At 33.7% G+C, this 18,567-nt stretch overlaps 1 protein-coding gene across 3 annotated transcripts in view; it reads right to left on the bottom strand.

The window, feature by feature from the left end:
* The window catches only part of LOC110376033 (ABC transporter G family member 20), a 95,369-nt gene that overhangs the window by 26,298 nt on the left and 50,504 nt on the right, over positions 1-18,567 (bottom strand). For all 3 annotated transcript variants that reach the window (XM_064040078.1, XM_064040079.1, XM_064040080.1), the window contains 2 exons: positions 7,328-7,421; positions 2,116-2,234 (listed from right to left, as the gene is read on the bottom strand). In XM_064040078.1, coding sequence (XP_063896148.1) covers positions 2,116-2,234; positions 7,328-7,421 — 213 coding nt within the window. The remainder of the gene's footprint in view (positions 1-2,115; positions 2,235-7,327; positions 7,422-18,567) is intronic.

Here is an 18,567-nt window from a genome sequence, read left to right as displayed (position 1 = left end):
TGTAATCACTACGTAGGTACTATTGTTACGTCGACATCAGGCCTTCATCGGGCCTATTGGCTCTGCGCCTGAATGTGGTCGTCGACTGTTTGCTTCCAGTTAAGGTATGATTATAGGCCTGTTAATGTTCAGTGGTTGTTGACAAAGGCTTTGTTCTGTTTTATTCGTAGTATAGAAATGATCTGGAAGTTTCCATTCAGCTTTTTATCGAGTGAGCTTTAGGTTTAATCACCTAATAAGCCCTAATGTCAGAGTTTTCTTAAAAGCGTCTGACGGTCTCTGACGTGGTATTATCCGTAAAATATTGGGAAAAAGTGTATTTATTTTTTATTTAAAGAATATTAATTATTACGTAGAATATGGCCTATGACACATTATCTATTTTTGTTGATGTTCCCCTAAGTTTTTAAGCACAGGTGTGTCACAAGTACCTACACTCACATTTTCCTTAATGAGTGTAAATATATTTAACAGGAAAAGAGTCTAGTCATTGCCAAAACGAAGAATTCTAAAACTATAAATATACTTCATCAAATTGACACCTTTACCCCCAGACAAATAGAACACCTCTAATAAATTCAATATACACAAACATAATAAAACCAATATTGTTTTTATATGGTAAACATAATTACATGGCAGGCATACGTCAATAATAAAGGCACTCCTAGATGATCAGCGTTTGACGTCAGTCTGTCGTCGTAAGGACCTTTTGACGTGTGTCTATAGCGATCATAGACTAATTGCTGTCATTTGTTTTTATTAGTTTATGTCATTGTACTTTGAAATGGCAAGGGTGGTGGAAAGTTCTAGGTTTATTTTTATATGAGCAAAGTATTGTGTCAGGGTTTTAATTATTCTTTTATAATTTTAAAAAAGATTTATTGTACAGTTGCAAATGTCAGGAGTTACTGTTACTACTTACTGTTTTTTTGTTTAACAAACGGTTAAGTAGAAAAATGTATAATGACATGAAGCTTCGGGAATTTTCAGAAAAGCAAATGAAAAGCAGGACTGGATTTAGCCCAAATAGACTATACAATCATGTATTAAGTAATTATTGCCTTAAATTGGCTTTCATCTTCTAAAGGAAGACCAGAGGAAGCCCGGAAGATGTTCATTTTCCCTATTGCCAAAACTGCAAGCCTTAATCGATACTTTGATCATTAGGGAAGTAAGTCCGATCTCTTAACATCCTCACTACGTGCTGATAATCGTCTCAAGTAATCGATTGTAACATTACAATTATAATAATAACGCTTGTCAGAGGTTAATAATCGTTTGTTCGTCGCCCTTGCTACTTTGGCATCTTGCCATACTTCCTAGTTTACTCTTTTCGTGTTTATATGATTAGTTCTGCACCCTAGTTTTATTTGAACTTTTCCTAATACTCCATCCATTGCATTCTTATTAACTTTTGCTCAAGAGTGATAGAGAAATGAATCAATTTCTCAAAACTTGGCTTGATCGGATAGTTCTAGAGATTTGTTAGACAAACAAATAAATAGACAGACTTTATGCTTTATATAGGTATCTATATAGGTATATTATAATCTCTTGGATATCTACGTGACAAGGAAACTTAGATGTTAGATAGTGGTCCGTTATCTGATGTGGCTTCGATCCAGGAATTTGTTTGTCTAACATAAGTTAAAGATGGATAACGGGATATCTTACAAATGCTTTGGCAATAACAAAGAATTAATTAGGTATATAACACTATTTATTAGTTGTTTACCTTGAAGCACAACTTAATTATGTTTTAACTGTGCTTGAAGTCTCCAAAACGAGCAAGCGGCAATCAGATATAAGTTCAAACTTTTTTCAATTTCATGTAAGCGTGCAGCGGAAATATATTCTATCTAGCGGCTTTCAAACATTCCCAATTTTGTACAGTATTGAATATATTGTATCTACTGCTAGCTATTCTATTGTAGATGTAACTCATCTAGTTCTGTTACATTTCTGTTCTGTTCTCTACAGTCGATACTATTGCGAATTTGCTTAACATGACTGTAATGAGGAAATGGAATGATGAATATGGTAGTTCCTCAAGTAGTTAGACTACTAGTAATTTACTTAAATGCAGTTTATACAGAGGTAGTATGTACTTACATGGTGCCCTTAGCGACTGTCATGTTGAGGTTGCTGAGCACGTGGTTGGGTCGTTTCTTGGAGCCATAATGCTTGAACGCGTGCCGCACACACACCGCCTGTTGACGTTTCTGCCACACCTGAGAATAAAACAGACGATATTAGTATCTATGTAGATGTTATTACAAACTTCTGTCAGTAGTTTTACTCTCTGGGACTTGCTACTCCTGTAGAAAGTACTTCTTGCACCCAAGTAGAACCTATCCAATAGCATTGGTTGATAAATGGGATATAAACACTGAAGGAACACACACTAAACATTGAAGGAATTTTCAAGTACCAGTGGTTCTCGTCAAATAACTTTGTCAAACCGAAGCTGGCTATTGGTGGCTTTATGATAAAGAATTAAAAATCTGCTCCTTTATTACAATTCGGTTAAAACGTCACTGTGCATGAAAACGTCACTGTGCATGGCTTGCTTCCGAGCAGTATTAGGGGATGTTACATCTTCCATTTCCAGGATTTTATTCAATAAAGATGTTATTAGAGACAAAAAAAAATTGTGATGTTATGTTTATCAGGATTAATAAATGAATCACTTATCACAGACACATCAGATTCCAGTAACATTGATTGTTCAGTATTATATTAAAACAAAGATAAGGCTCGTGCTATCAAAGACTTGTTATCGAAATAATAACAATTGTAATAAGATGGTCATTTGTTTCACGTTCTACTAGCTGCACCATGCTTTGCAATATCTTGGGCTTTTTAACCGACTTCCCAAACATGATGACTCAAAGACGCCTGGACCGATTTTTGACTTCACAATAATAAACGCTAGATATTCGCTGCGCAGGACATGTGCACGAGAATTTGTGCAGAAACAGGTGCACTCACTATTCCTTTACTCTCATAGCCCGATGGGATGGCAATCCGACACCACCACAGAGAGATCAGGCGTAGAACCACGGCATAGAACCGAGACCTTAACTAGCTTTCCCAGGCATCTTCTCGATATACTATAGAAGGTTGGATGTATTTGGCTAAAAGGTCCCAAAACACAAAAGGATAACCTGTCCCGAGAAGAAATATTACCATTGTTCTAACACCCAGAAAACCCATCGCCAAATACCTTTAAGGAAATCACATTCCCTTTTATCAATGGTATCACCAAATGAGTCAAGGCTGGTAAACAATTGCCCATCGACCGTCTTCCTCAACACACCCTTATGGCATCTAAGTGTCTATTGTATTAAGTACACCAGTACTCCGAAGTCAAGCGATTCATTTGCATGACAAAAATTCTAGGCTGATGACCTTTAGTTGGAAGTATGTAAAACAAAGGAAGATAGGGGGAAAGCCGATTGACAAAAAATTGCATCAGACCTCTACATTGTTTGGCTGTTAGAATCATACAGGATACCTAAAGCTTTTTGATCATTATCATCTCAGCCATAGAACGTCCACTGCTGAACATAGGCCTCCCCCTTAATCTCCACAGATACCTGTAGGACTAGGAGGCGACCTGCATCCAGCGTCTTCCGGCAACCTTAATAAAATCGTCTGTAAGCTTTTTGATATTTTGAAATTTCATAAAACCAACTGATAAAGAAAATGCTTCAATTATAGAAAAGATAAAACACATACGACCTGATGACATTGAATTTAACAAAAACAACGGAGTCATAATTTGGCAACTTCACGGTGGCCCGGAAAACTTATGCGCCTTACTAAAAGCACTAAGGAAATCCTTTTGGTTTTCCTTTTGCCAAAAATGAAATAACAAGCAATGACTAAATCAAAACATGACTAATATTCCTGTTCTTTTGTCCTCTACAATAAACATTTTAGAAACCCTAGGCTCCCCAGCTTTTTGCCACTTCCCGAGGGACCTACTTCCAGCACCTGGATTAAAACTAGCCTTACTTGATAAATGGGCTGTCTACACTGAAAGAACGATCAAACGGACCACGATTCCCTGAGATTATCACGTTCAAGCAAACAAAAAACCTCTAGCTTCAAAATATTAGTGTAAGCGTACATAGATTAGCCAGGAAAACCCTGTTACCAATTTATTGGCTTTGCTCATTACACATGTAAAGGAAGTTTTTAACGTCAATGACCACAATTCTTTATAATTATCATTGACATCAATCAACATTGACATTATTATTGTAAACAAAATAATTTAACTGACACAATAAGCATCCATCGCATCTGTCTATTCGCGATAAACTCACAAACTCAGATTTTCATGCTGTTGCTTAGATCTTCTTATATTTACTTCAAAGAAGATATAAGGAACTATCATCAGATTTCACTTTGATAGACCGCCAACCGGTTTAAATACGAGTACACTATAATAGTTAACTACAGTCGTTTGGACAATAGTTAATTATGCAACGCACGATGTAAGTACGGTGATTGACATAGTTTAGAGTTGTGTAGTAGTTAAAGTTACAGAGAGAAATCTGTGGTTGAGAATAGTTGAGATGTAATCAGAAACAAGAACAAAAAAATCTAGAGTAATAATTTGTTTGTTCGTTTTTAAAAGCTCCCAAACTACTGAACCGATGTGAAAAATCTTTCATTATTGGGAAACTACACTGTACCCAAATGAAATAGGCTATATTTTCGACTGATACAGGCCGAAGTTCTCACGGGATGTGGGTGAAACCGCGGAAAACGGCTACTAGGAAATAAAATGAGGGTAAGGCATGATGAATATGATATTAGGATATTCTTAAAAGCCAGGTCTATCTTGTCTTTAAGTTACTTTGACGATCTAAAAGTATCATTTTTATTTGTGTACGTGACAAAAGTCATGTTTGCCAGACTTCGATAAAAGATGAATGTCTCGTAATTATTTGTATCGTTAATTAATTATGTCACGTTATTACAAATTGATTGCTTTTTCTAATTTGCTAATGCCTTTTTATTTCGTTTACGAAAATCTTTTTATAACTTCACAGTTCTGTGTTCTGTTTTACATCATGTGGAATAATCTTAACCTTTTGGCCACTGAGACCAATAACAGTAGCCTTTTTGTTGTCCCACTGCTGGGTACATATTCAAACATGGCTCTTCTCATACAGAGAAGGAATGAGCGCCAATCAGTGTAGTCATTGAAGCATTATTGCTACGATTTTTTTTACTGTGAACCGATTTGCATGAAATTTTGGAATTAGGTTCATCTTACCCTTAACTTCAAAAGTGAATATGATTTGAACTCCGCCACCCCCCCTGGAGGTGGTTGCCACCCCTTTTTTGGGGTGAATATTTTTTTTGCAAAATAACCTCGGATATCCATAGAAGACCTAATTTTAAGCAAAAGTTGTCTTTAAAGTTTAAAAAAAAATCCAATACTTTTCAAGTTATTGGCAATTGAAAATTCGCAATTTTTTCACTTTTTCATCGGTTTTTTGCAAATATCTCCAAAAATATACGTTTTATCGAAAATGTATAAAGAACAAAATTGTAGCAGGTAAAACAACGAACAATTTGTTTTTTTATAAAAGGTCCTAAGTGCAATATTAAGCTAGATATTAAAGATCAAAGCCGTTTTTTATTTTGTCTGAAATTTAATCGTAGTGGTCAATGCCATGTAGCGGCGAGTAGATGCATTTTATACATTCTAATACAAATGGGTTTTGTAGTGCTTGAAATAAGCTTTAAGATGAGCACTATTAAAAGTCTTTTGCATGTAAAATAAGTGAGCTGTATTGCAAATAAGGGGAGCATCTTATATTTTTTCTTTTAAATCAATGGGTTTCATAAGTGCCATTTCCACCAAAATTAAAATTTATCGTATTCCGACTAGGATTAACTTTATTATGAAGTGTTTGATAGATAGTATCAGTTTGGCTGCTTCAGGACAGATATTTTTCAAAAAAGTCACGATTAACGAAAAGAACAAAATTTCAAATTAAAGAAAAACCCACTTGTTTTTCATAATATCTCAAAAATTACGACAGATACGTATAAAAGTGTACTGATAAAAAAATTAGGTATTTTTCTGACAAACAAATTGGTTTGTTTGTTTTTTCTGTCGAACAAAAATTGACGGAGATATGATTGTTTAAAGAGCGCGTGGCAGCGCAATCACAGCCTCTCTTAAGCGCTTTAACCCTTCACCGTTTTAAAAAAAAGTTCTTTACTATATATTGCAATGATGGATGTTGTAGCTCTCTTAATTACTTTTACAGTGTTTTTTTATAAATTGTGATAGCATGAAAAATGAAGGAGTTACGGTCCAAAAACTTGTCATATTTTTTTCTACTTAGTAACTGAAAACTTCAGAGTGTCAATATTTGGAGCAATGTGAAAGTAGGCAGTATAATAAAGAGTCACAACTATTGTAATGTGTATATATGTCACCGGAAAATAATAAAACGGGTAAATTGATCAACTTACTAAAATAATAGATGGCATAAACTACGTCGATTAAATTTCAGACAAAATAAAAAACGGCTTTGATCTTTAATATCTAGCTAAATATTGCACTTAGGACCTTTTATAAAAAAACAAATTGTTCGTTGTTTTACCTGCTACAATTTTGTTCTTTATACATTTTCGATAAAACGTATATTTTTGGAGATATTTGCAAAAAACCGATGAAAAACGTGAAAAAATTGCGAATTTTCAATTGCCAATAACTTGAAAAGTATTGGATTTTTTTAAAAACTTTAACGACAACTTTTGCTCTAAATTAGGTCTTCTATCGATATCCGAGGTTATTTTGCAAAAAAATATTCACCCCAAAGAAGGGGTGTCACTTACCCCCAGGGGGGGTGGCGGAGTTCAAATCATATTCACTTTTGAAGTTAAGGGTAAGATGAACCTAATTCCAAAATTTCATGCAAATCGGTTCACAGTAAAAAAATTCGGAGGTTAGACCGTATTTTTCGCTTCAATGACTGCACTACAAGACTTATTGGCAATATCAAACTTTAAACTTCAGGTTTTCTCAAGATGTTTTCCTCCACATTTACTCAGTCATTGGTGTCCGAAGTATACTGAGTAAGTACAGGCGACAGAATATCAACGTAACCTAAATCTGTCAAATTTCTTCAATAGATTTTAAACCTTATCGCAATAGTGGAAGATTAATGTTCGATTGGTATAATGTAACAGATTCAGGTTAGTCGACCCGCTGTCGTCTGTACATAATATAACATACTTAGAAGAGTTCCATTGGTATTTAAGCTTAAATAAGGTCCAATATACTAACCGAGCTCTCTTGTTTTTCGAAAGGCGGTGAGAACTGTATCTGGCTCATCTTAGACTCCTTCGCGTCGCCCATTGGCGACGGAGGCGAGGTCTCTCTGTAAACAAAAGAAAAACAACGTTAGTGCCATTGATACAAGGTAGCAATTACAACGTACATAGGAATGGAGTTACGACAAAAGTGAAAAATAATATTACAGGGATGAAAAGGCCGGATGACACAACTAAATATGTAATTTTAAACTGCAGTTTAAATAAGAGTAAGGATGTTTATTTGTAACGGTTTGTTTATTTATCTTTTCGCTCTCTCGACTTTCATCGTTTGATCAGTTTCATGTTAAGTAATTAAATCTTTCTGCAACGAGAGATGTCAACAACTGAGTACCAAAACAATTTCAGAATAATTTACACAATAAAATCATTTTACAATGAATAAACAAAAACATGTTTTACCAAGTTAATTGGGTTAATCATCTGTGTGACCCAGAAATTCCAGGAAAATTACAGAAAGTGGGACAGTAAGGCATCAATCAGTAAGAAACCACCTTGACATGAGATGAGTCAGAATGTCACCTTCATAACGAACGTTTAAACCACAGTTTTAACCAATGGTGCAATCTGTCTCTTTACTTATGGTAGCAATGTAAAAACTTGTAGCTTAAAGTTGTATTATTTTCAAGGTATTTTTGCGTAGTCAATATTTTGGAATATATTATCGAAAATGTATGAAAACTTCCAGAAATGTCTAAGATTTTCGAAACCTATTATTATTTACAATACTAAATAAAATACTCTATATAAAACATAAAAGAAAATTGATCAGGCGTCGAAGTATTCCTCCGCATCACTGTCCTCCGGAAACGTGCTCAGAATGCAAATTATTTACTATTTCAACTTTGTATAACGTTTTAATTGTAACTAGGTCAAAACTTATATCAGAATCATATCACATTCAATTATACCTACTGAATGTAGACGCAAGCAATTAAATCAAATTAAATCATAGAAAAGCAACGTAACACATATGACATAACAAGCTTAAAATAAAGCAAGTACATAATGTAATATTTACATAATAATACTTATATATACATGCGTACATTTGGCACTTTTAAACGCGGATGTGAGCCGTTTTCATTTTGCAAAGAGCTAATAAAATCTGAATAATTTTATTATACAATAGTTTTAGGGTTCTTTTATGTTTTTAGTAGGTTTTATGATTGTGAATGTGACGTAGATATATGATGGGATTATCAAGTATAAATGGTCATATTACATGATTAGCAAGGCAACATTTGACAAATGCATGAGGCATTCAAGAAAAGTTATCGTGCAAGTCAAAATATCAATTAGTTATCATGTGAATTGAGAAGAGTAGAACTGGATACAAATCATTCTATTTTCAATCGATTAGTGCAAATTTCAGGGGCTCCTGAAAGTTGCAATGCTAGATAGAAAAAACGTATAATTTGATTAATAGCACCACTAAGTTAATTCCGTTGAACTTCTAATGGAAAACTACACAAACTCATGCAATAAGCTATATTTAATGTGCATACAAAAACCGATGACGTTACAATCGGCATATTTTTAGCCTTTTAGAGCCTTAAGATACATCGCGGAAAAAACCCGGGGCTAAGGTCAATAACCTTGGATATAAACTGGACTGGTTTACTGTAGTTTGTAATTTGAAGGATCTACTTGAACTTCGTGTATCGATGTTAAAATTACCACAATACCGCTAGGATCTTATACTGTATCATGGCTAACTGTATTCTGAATAGATAAAATAGATGGTGATAAAAGATGGCGAAGACAATAAGGATAGAGGTAATAATTTTAAGTATACATACTGAAATGATCATTAAAATAGGCAAGAGAAAACTTCTTGAGGGTACCTATTCATCATAGCTGGCTAGTAGATTTAATTTTAAATGAATCAGTTTCAATTCATAATTAAAGGATTATTGCAAGTAAAGTGGCAAAACTAGATTATTAAGATTAATTTACAGTCAAGTTAGCCTCGAATTTACACAAATTACTAGTATAAAAAAAAAAAACTTTTCCAGAACATTTTCAGCATAGACTTTTCCTACAACACACCGCCGGTATGCTGACCTGATTATCAAAATTGAACCACAAAACCAATTACATAAAGTTGTTTATCGAGTGCATATAAACCGCGCTATAAAATAAACCGAGATGTGTAAACTGGTTACATGTTCTTCCGCCATTTTGTCTTCCTACTACACATTATGACATATTACAGCATCGTATTGTCGCCTTGTTCACAATAGTAAAGCTGTGTGATATTTCCTTAAATGTTGGATATATAAATGGGAAATTACGCCGGTTTGTAGTACAAATGCGGTATGAATGTGCCTTCTGGATGGTCGTGCAAAACATTTTTGAAATGTCCGTGAAACTGCATCCCTGGTTCGCGAAAACACCCTAGCAGTGGTGTTAATGAACAATATTGATGGAATCGAACGGCTGAAAATCAGCACTTATATTTTAACCAAAAACTGAAATAAAACGCATGATTTTACCATAGCCGGAGAATTTTTGTTGAAAGAATAATGTCTGCAGCAAAAATGATAAGTAAAGTGCTAATTACTGATAATCTTAAATTGGATCTGTTATTCAATTACTAATTTATTAATGAAAAATTATTATAATTAACTCCCAAAGGAACTTATCAACATTTAATTGAAACGTATCTGTGTTTCAACAAAGGCAGACCAACAATAATTCCACGTGGAGGTGTTATTAGAACCTATTCGTGACGTTTTCCTTCGTAGAAAATATATAAATTCTACCACAAACGTAGTATCGTGACGACATATTCCACGAAAGAAGATCGGACAAATATCGAGACACGATTCGACATACGCACATGACTAATTAGAACTGTCATCATGTAACTTATAGCGTACCTAGTTACCTAAAGTGGTTCACGGTTTCAGCAGGTAAGTTAATCAATATTAAAGTTGCTGTTGTAGAAATATCTACGTATAACGTGTCTTGATCGGCTTAGCTATGAACATAGTCAACTGTTTATTAGCAGAGCAGTAGATTTTAACGGAAGTTTTAGAAGATACAACGCAATCATTCAGACTCAAACAGCATTTTCCACACATTTTTCTCACTAAGCTAGACCAAATCCAGGAAACATCACCCAGCTACACATAACTCGATTATCGATGCACAACGCGGACGTCATATCGATTAAACTCACTCGTATCGTATTGTGATGAAACGAACGTATCAAGGTCACAGTGACTCAGTAGACAGTAGTGCAAGTCCGCGCAAATCACGTACGGGAGTGTGAGAGACATTGAAAATGAGAGCGCTTTTTGTATACGACGATAAATTGTATAGTTGGCGTTTTGTATGTTGATGTTGACAAAAAATCGTATTGTTCACACTGATAGACACACTGAAAAGAGATCTTGTAGGTTAGGTATAGAAAGTATTCTTCGTTGCTTTTAAGGTTTCAGAAAAACAGATAAATAGGCAAGAGTAGCTGTTGGCATTCATATCTTATTGGTGAGATACCTAACGACTACTTAGGTTTGATTTCCGAAAGTACGCTAAGAGGCTGGAGAAAAACGTTGAAGAGGCTATCAAGAGTAAGTAGGTATACATAGGTATTTAATTTGAAATTCGTTCGTGAAATTCTCTAGTGAAGTCCACAAATAATACTAACTGAATTAACTCATTTTTCATTTTTCATTTATTTATTCAGAACAACATTTACATTGTGTAGAACATACAACTTACAACTAATAGTTAAAATGATGTTACAATTTAATTCCCTGACACAGTTATAATTGTAAGAAATCTGACACAGAGTACAAACATTTTTCTAACAAAAATGACACCGTAGTGCTCTAGTTTATTAAGTAAAAGATCGTAATCCACTGTATCAAAAGCAGAGCTGAGGTCGATGAATAACCCAGCAACTTTCATTTTGTCATTTAATTTATGAATTATGTCATTTATAAGAGTGTCTATGGCATCAGAGCAACCGACGCCTTTTTGGTAACCGAATTGTCTTAGATTAATTATTTTGTTTACATTTAAATGTGCCATTAGTCTATGTTTAATTAATTTTTCAAACACTTTAGATAAAGTGGGTAATAAAGATATTGGTCGATAGTTTTTCGGTTCAGTCTTTGTACCTTTTTTGAATATTGGAACTACTTTAGCCAGTTTGAATTGGTCTGGAAAGACTGATTCTTCAAAACATTTATTAAAAAAATCTGATAAAGGCAAAGCCAAACTCAAATAACTTAAACCGTTCTTTTTAAACTACTTACAACAGAGCTATAAATTGTAACCCATTACAGATGATGCATTTCAATGACTCCATGTTTCTAATTTACAAGGTAATATCGTGTCAACAAATCTAAGAACATCGCTAACCAGTCGAGCAACTAATAAATTACTTTAAAACAAAGAGACCACTTAGCTTAGTAGTACTAGGAGAACATGAAAGAAAAGAAGTAGCAACGAATCTTAGCACTAAAATCGAATTCCTATCGTCTCGTCTCTCACGCACAACGTCAAGGACAATACGTCAAAGAGAGACGGCAACATACTAATCAGGTTCGTATCGTAATCGTAATTTCGCCACGCGACCGTGAGGGCATGTCAAAACGTTGGACGCGACTGGAATCGAAATGGACGATGGCTGACTAGAATTAATTTGTTAGGACAAAGGTTTTCAAAGCCTCTGATGTGTAATTAATGTTTAGGAATACTTTAAAGAAGTTTTAATGTTATTTATCAAACATCCAGGTGATACAACCACAAATTAAAATAACTAAAATATATGTATACTGACCTCTACAACGTCATGCCAAAAACCAGATTTGAGCAAAATGATATTATCACCTTGGAATTCCGAAACCTTAAAAAAGGTAGACCCATATTGAGCAAAAAAACGAAAACAGTATGCTAATTTTGTAAACCAGATACCAATAAAATTGTGGTTTGTGAACGTTATTTTAAGATGCTCAATGATTCTACGTTTCTGCCGGCTTTTGAATTAAGAACCACACTATATGCTTTAATTAAAACTTTTATAATAAGCAGACTTAACATTAAAATAAGATTGGATACACATAATCTTAAAAGTATCTTTATATCTCAAGATGAAAATCATGTATGAAGTTTTTTTATAAGAACTATAATGCTTCTCTGTGATTGATACAAACGCTATAAACTGCTAATATTTTTTCCAATTAATTGTTATAAATATAAACATAGGTCGTAGTTATATGGTTGCTGGAGGAAACATCGGAGGTCGCTCGTGAAACGCTACACTCGCACGCTTGGCTGATCACTTGCGATATTCTTGATTTTATGAGCTCCTGGTACTTGCTGGGGCGGTTTCTTGGAAAATTCTTCATGTGTAAGGCACACACATAACAAGCCTGGGGTAGGATAATACTAAAAATAAAGAAAATTATCTACATACACATACGTTAATTAATTAGAGTATCTCAGTTTCTCTTGATGGAATATGTTAGCCTGGTACCAAAAATTATATACTAAACTCTTATTATTATTATAAAAATACTTGTTTTCGAATATTAAGAAACTAGGGAAGCTGATTTCAAAACGTACCTAATAAAAATATTAATTAGACAATTACACCGGGCGTAATTAACTTAGCAATAAAAAATTAAGTATAAGAAGTAGAATTTTCACATACCACGGACTATATTTTTAAAACAATACACGACTTAGCACATATCTAAACAATAGACAATCTACCTAAATAATACTTCTACGTTTATAGAAGACTAGTAGCTTTCCCGCTGTTTCACCCGCGTCCCGTGGGACCTACTGCCCATACCGGGATAAAATATAGCCTATGTTACTCGGGAAGAGTGTAGCTTTCCAACAGTGAAAGAATTTTTCAAATCAGTTCTATAGTTTCGGAGCCTTTGTGGTACAAACAAAAAAATGTTTCTTCTTATATTATTAGTATAGATTAAATACACTTATAGCAGCTTTATTTCCACATATTTTTCCTTGTTCTAATAATTTAATATTGCTTGCATACACTTGACTTTGAACCATGCTGACCCCACAGGTAATGTCGCAATGATCTGTCATTACTTGAGAAAAACATGTGTTTAACTGAACAATCTAGTTTTTATTGATGTTCTAGGAAATGTTAGAATGATATTATCTGCATGTCTGCTGGATTTGCGGATGTTTTTGTGGTATTCAAGTGCATTCAGGAAATATTTTTAGTTAAGATATTTTTTTTAGTTAACTGTCGCATTGGTTGGCCCGAGAATCAAGTCTATCGACAATATAAATGGCAGTTCTCTAAAAAAATGATAATTTACGCTACATTTTTAAAGTAAACAGTTGTTGTAAACTTAAATTGTCGATGAATGAAAACGGATCTAAGTGTAACCTATTCAGTTAATGTACTATTAATCAGGCTCTTGATATTGTAATATTGTATTCAGTCTTTGATATAACAAATGTGGATCTTTGTATACATGTATTTGTACTGAAAGTACCTACTCATTAAGTTACTTAGTAACACGTCCTATAAAAAGTAATGAGCAACGATCAATGTTAAAGTTCAAGATTACAAAAACTACACTCTTTTGCAAAAAAAACGGGCACCTATGCGAAATCTTAGTTTTAAGGACTTTACGTGTATTTCAAAGGGTTTTGATGATTGTAGTATGTTTCTAGCATCAAAACAGTTAGCCGAGGATGCGTGAGAGTGTATTCTAAATTTGAATTTTGTACAATTGCTAAGAAATTGGTTAAACCTTGTTTTGGACTAATTGCTAGCAGAAAGTTCGTCGGTGTTTTGAAAAGTTTTTGAAGTGATTTTTAGAAAAATAATAATGCAGTTTTAATTAATGATTAATGTACTTTTTTGTTAGATCAAAACATTTTTGAAAAACTATGCGTATTTGATAAAATTTTCACCTGCTCTAAATGGGCTATACTGATGGTTGATGGCAATGTTAAGAGTTTCGGTATTTAAGTGTAAAGAGTTCTATTGTTTAGATATTGTACCCACGTGTTTTAAAATATCGCTTTTTCATAAATAAACACAATTTAGAAGAGTATCAGTACCTATGGCTGCGACAAAACCAATTTAAAGTAAGCAGTGCCGATTACAACTCGTCTCCTATCGGACTTGGACATTTGAAAAATACCAAATTTTGTGATAAATGTTAAAATTAACCACATGAAAAATGATGAGGAGGGTTAAAGCTATCTAAAAAGTCAAATTATTGGCGCGTTGAAGCTCTCGATAACTCCATAGGTATCGGGTTACTAAACGACGATTTAGCTGAAAGGGTGTCAAGAATTCAAAATTATTGGCCAAACGTATGGTTCTTAAGAAATGAGCAGATAGCCAATTATTGTTATGATTTAAGCAAGAAAGTGCTGTAGATGCCAGAAAATCACATTGTAGGCAAGTTTATTTAATAAAATGTCCGTGGGATGAAAACACGCTATTTGAACGCTCAGACTCATAGATCTTCAGAGGTCTACGGAGTTTCCCAAGAGACGAGGTTGTTTAAAAATCAGTGATTACGAGACCTTAAGACCTCGTGCTCACAGTTTTTGTGCTATTTTCTGTATTTTGTAGAATTTCAAGACTTTTAAAAATGTCAAAGTCTGATAGGAGACGAGTTGTGATCGGCACTGCTTACTTTAAATTGGTTTTGTCGCAGCTCAAAGTACTGATACTCTTCTAAATAGTGTTTATTTATGAAAAAGCGATATTTTAAAACACGTGGGTACAATATCTAAACAATAGAACGCTTTACACTAAAATACCGAAACTCTTAACATTGCCATCAACCATCAGTATATCCCATTTAGAGCAGGTGAAAATTTTATCAAATACGCATAGTTTTTCAAAAATGTTTTGATCCAACAAAAAAGAACATTAATCATTAATTAAAACTGCATTATCATTTTTCTGAAAATCACTTCAAAAACTTTTCGAAACACCGACGAACTTTCTGCTAGCAATTAGTCCAAAACAAGGTTTAACCAATTTCATAGCAATTGTACAAAATTCAAATTTAGAATACACTCTCACGCATGCTCGGCTAACTCTTTTGATGCTAGAAACATACTAAAATCATTAAAACCCTTTGAAATACACGTAAAGTCCTTAAAACTAAGATTTCGCATAGGTGCCCGTTTTTTTTGCAAAAGAGTTTATCTACGCAAGTGCATAATGAATTGAATAAAAACTTATAATGTTATGTGAATATGTACTGTGATGTCTTATCTATTGAAAATGTGCATCCTGTGGCTCTCTTGAAATTTTTATTGTGGTTAAAGTGTGAATTAAATTATTCAAAAGCAAAATGTAAGATAATTAATCTATGCTACTACACTAATGGGGAATCATTTATTCTAAACCTACAAAACCGATTTGAAAATTATTTTCACTGTTAGGAAGCTAAGCTATCCCCAAGTAACATAGGCTTACATAAGGGGAAGAAGATACCCCGGTACAGGATGAAACCGTGGTACAGCTAGTAACAAATATAACGCAAAGTTCGTGTCTTAAAAACATGAAGAATCCGCAGATACATAAAAATAGATTGCATTTAATATTAACTTAGTTACAATTAAGATTTATCTATTTGATGACATTTCAAAACGCGATATTTCTCAGTATGTTGCATTAACGATAATATTATGACGTACGCAATGATTCATAAGTAATATGTTTTCCCTATCAATTAATTACCTATAGTACGGGATTATATTGTATGTCTTACTTTTAATAATGTATGTATGTATGTACTGATAAGGGGTCAAGTTCAATGCTCTTGTCTGAGGTAATGGATTATCGTATTTATTAGATATCATTGTTAATTAATCCTTATTGTAATTGAGGTAACTTACAATACATTGTAAAATCTATAAATTGAAATCGGCAACCTTGTTAAATCCACATAAATCTCCACTTTTATCAAACATGTTGGCAAACAAATAGCAAAGAAAATTCTATATAAGAGGTGATTTTTTATCTGACATTGAGAAAAACAAAAGATATTTGTATTAAAATCAGCCACATTATGCCAATAAGTAATTCCGCAAAACTATTATTGTAATGGCATATACAAAAGCAGTAAAATAAAGATAATTTATCAATAGGAAATAAAAATATTGTCAACTTAGGTACCTACTCTTGTAAAATACGGGGACAAAATATTTTTTGTTGGTCACTTTTCTGAAAACTTTGAAAACGCAAATATGGGGTTTATTTACATACGTAGAAGTAGGTAACACATTTAATTATGGTAATAAAACCATTATAAGTAAAAATTAACAAATTTAAATTTAATTTTCATCTCATAATAGCAGGTTTTCTCAGAAGCACAACAGTGAAAGTGTAGATCTTATCCGATAGCGCGAAAGGGTATGCTCCGGTGGTTCTGTGTCGAAACCGTAAGAGGAAGGTACTCGTATGTTACCGAAGAAAGATTCTAATTCGTTTGCAAGAAAATGAGGTTGTGGAAAAATGTTTTAGGCAATTGGTTTCTCAATTTATATGAGTCCCAATGTGGATAAGCTAACTTCAAAATTGCTATAATAATGATATTTGGCGCAAACTGTATCTTAAAAGACATTTACCAATATTTATTGTAATAGGTACATCAGTCGGCTTTAACGCATACATGCAATTTACAAGGTGTATGTCTACGTACGTACATACACCCAAATACAAATAGTAGTGTCCTCTACTTATCTCCATTAGTTGATGTTGCTAATTCCTAGGATCAGCTGTTAATCGTTACACGGATTTATTAGGACGAAAGGTTAATTGAATATTTGTTGATAATTTCATTGTCTAGAATTAATTGATATACAAAAAGTCCTAGTAAAACAAAAGAAGTAGTAATTTTTGCTTATTATTGAAAGCCATTTAAGCAAAAATTACTAATAAGATACCAGCTATTCCTCTCGGTTTCACTTATATATTATCAAGTAACCAGTCATCTGAATAAATGTTACAGGTCTGGGCAGTTTCATCCAAATAAGCTTATCCATTTACCTTGAAAGAGAAGCTACCCGACAGAAATAGAAATAGGTTACACATGTTTAACATCAATAAGTAATAGAAGCAGTTATTTTTAAAAGTTCTATCTTTACGTCTATTGTTTTTGCTGCAAAACAAAATGTGAAATTGCATGCTTGCAACAATTCAACCTTGCTTGTAATATTCACAAGGGTCAAGGGCGGCTTCTAGGAACCGTGCTTCAGCTTATTATATTATTACTTATTACTGTAATAAGGAAAACCGTTTCTATTGCTACAACTTATTGTTTCAACTAACTCGGTTCTTTGTAATTGCCGTTTGTCATTCGTTTATCTGTCCTACCTACAGGCTTCTTCTCATAGAGAGAAGGAATCGCTTGCTCAAGGTGGATTGGCTATTTCAAATAAAGTCTATTTAAGTATTCTAACTTTTCAGCAAAACACAAGTATAGTTCTATTATGAATAACGGGTGTATTGGGTGCTGACATATTTGAGGTCCAAACTGGGTTTGAGCTTAACCAAACAAGGTTGAAAATCTTTGAAAATTTTCTTTCGACCTTATTTTTCATAGGTAAGGCAAACACAATTTTTGCTCTTGTTTTGGTATTTTTTGCTCTGTAAAAACTTTCAACTCACGTGAGAGCCTCCATCTCGTCAGATTCTGTTGTCTGTGCCATTCCGTCCACTGCACTATTCACATTAATACTGAATATAATATCTTTAATTGATATTGAATGAAGTACATGACAAAGTGACCTTTTCGAAAATGTGTCTTTGAGATAACGGATTAATTTGATTAGGGATTATGTGCATTTACATATGTATATTACATTAACTGTACCCCTCGGTTCCACTTGCGTCCTGAGGGAACTACTTCCTACAGTCGGATAAATAGTAGTCTATCGCTTTCACGCTAAAACTGTCAGATACCTTAGTTTTCAGCCTGAGAAACATTGGTTACATTTTGCCCGTTGAAGCGCGGAAAACATAAGAAATTGTTAGCAAAAAAAGCCATTCTTATAACATCTTAGCCTAACTTAGTTTATACCTTTTACTTTCATACAACAACTCACATAAGTAGTTACAATAAACAATGCATTTATTGTCGACAATCTACAGATAACATAATGCTGAGTGCACACAACGTGCTGCACTCGAAGTGAATCACAAAATGCATTGTA

Source organism: Helicoverpa armigera, chromosome 21 (genome assembly GCF_030705265.1).
Source record: "Helicoverpa armigera isolate CAAS_96S chromosome 21, ASM3070526v1, whole genome shotgun sequence".
Lineage (NCBI taxonomy): Eukaryota > Metazoa > Arthropoda > Insecta > Lepidoptera > Noctuidae > Helicoverpa > Helicoverpa armigera.
Note: the sequence above shows the minus strand (reverse complement) of the source record. Positions and strands in the feature narration are given on the sequence as shown.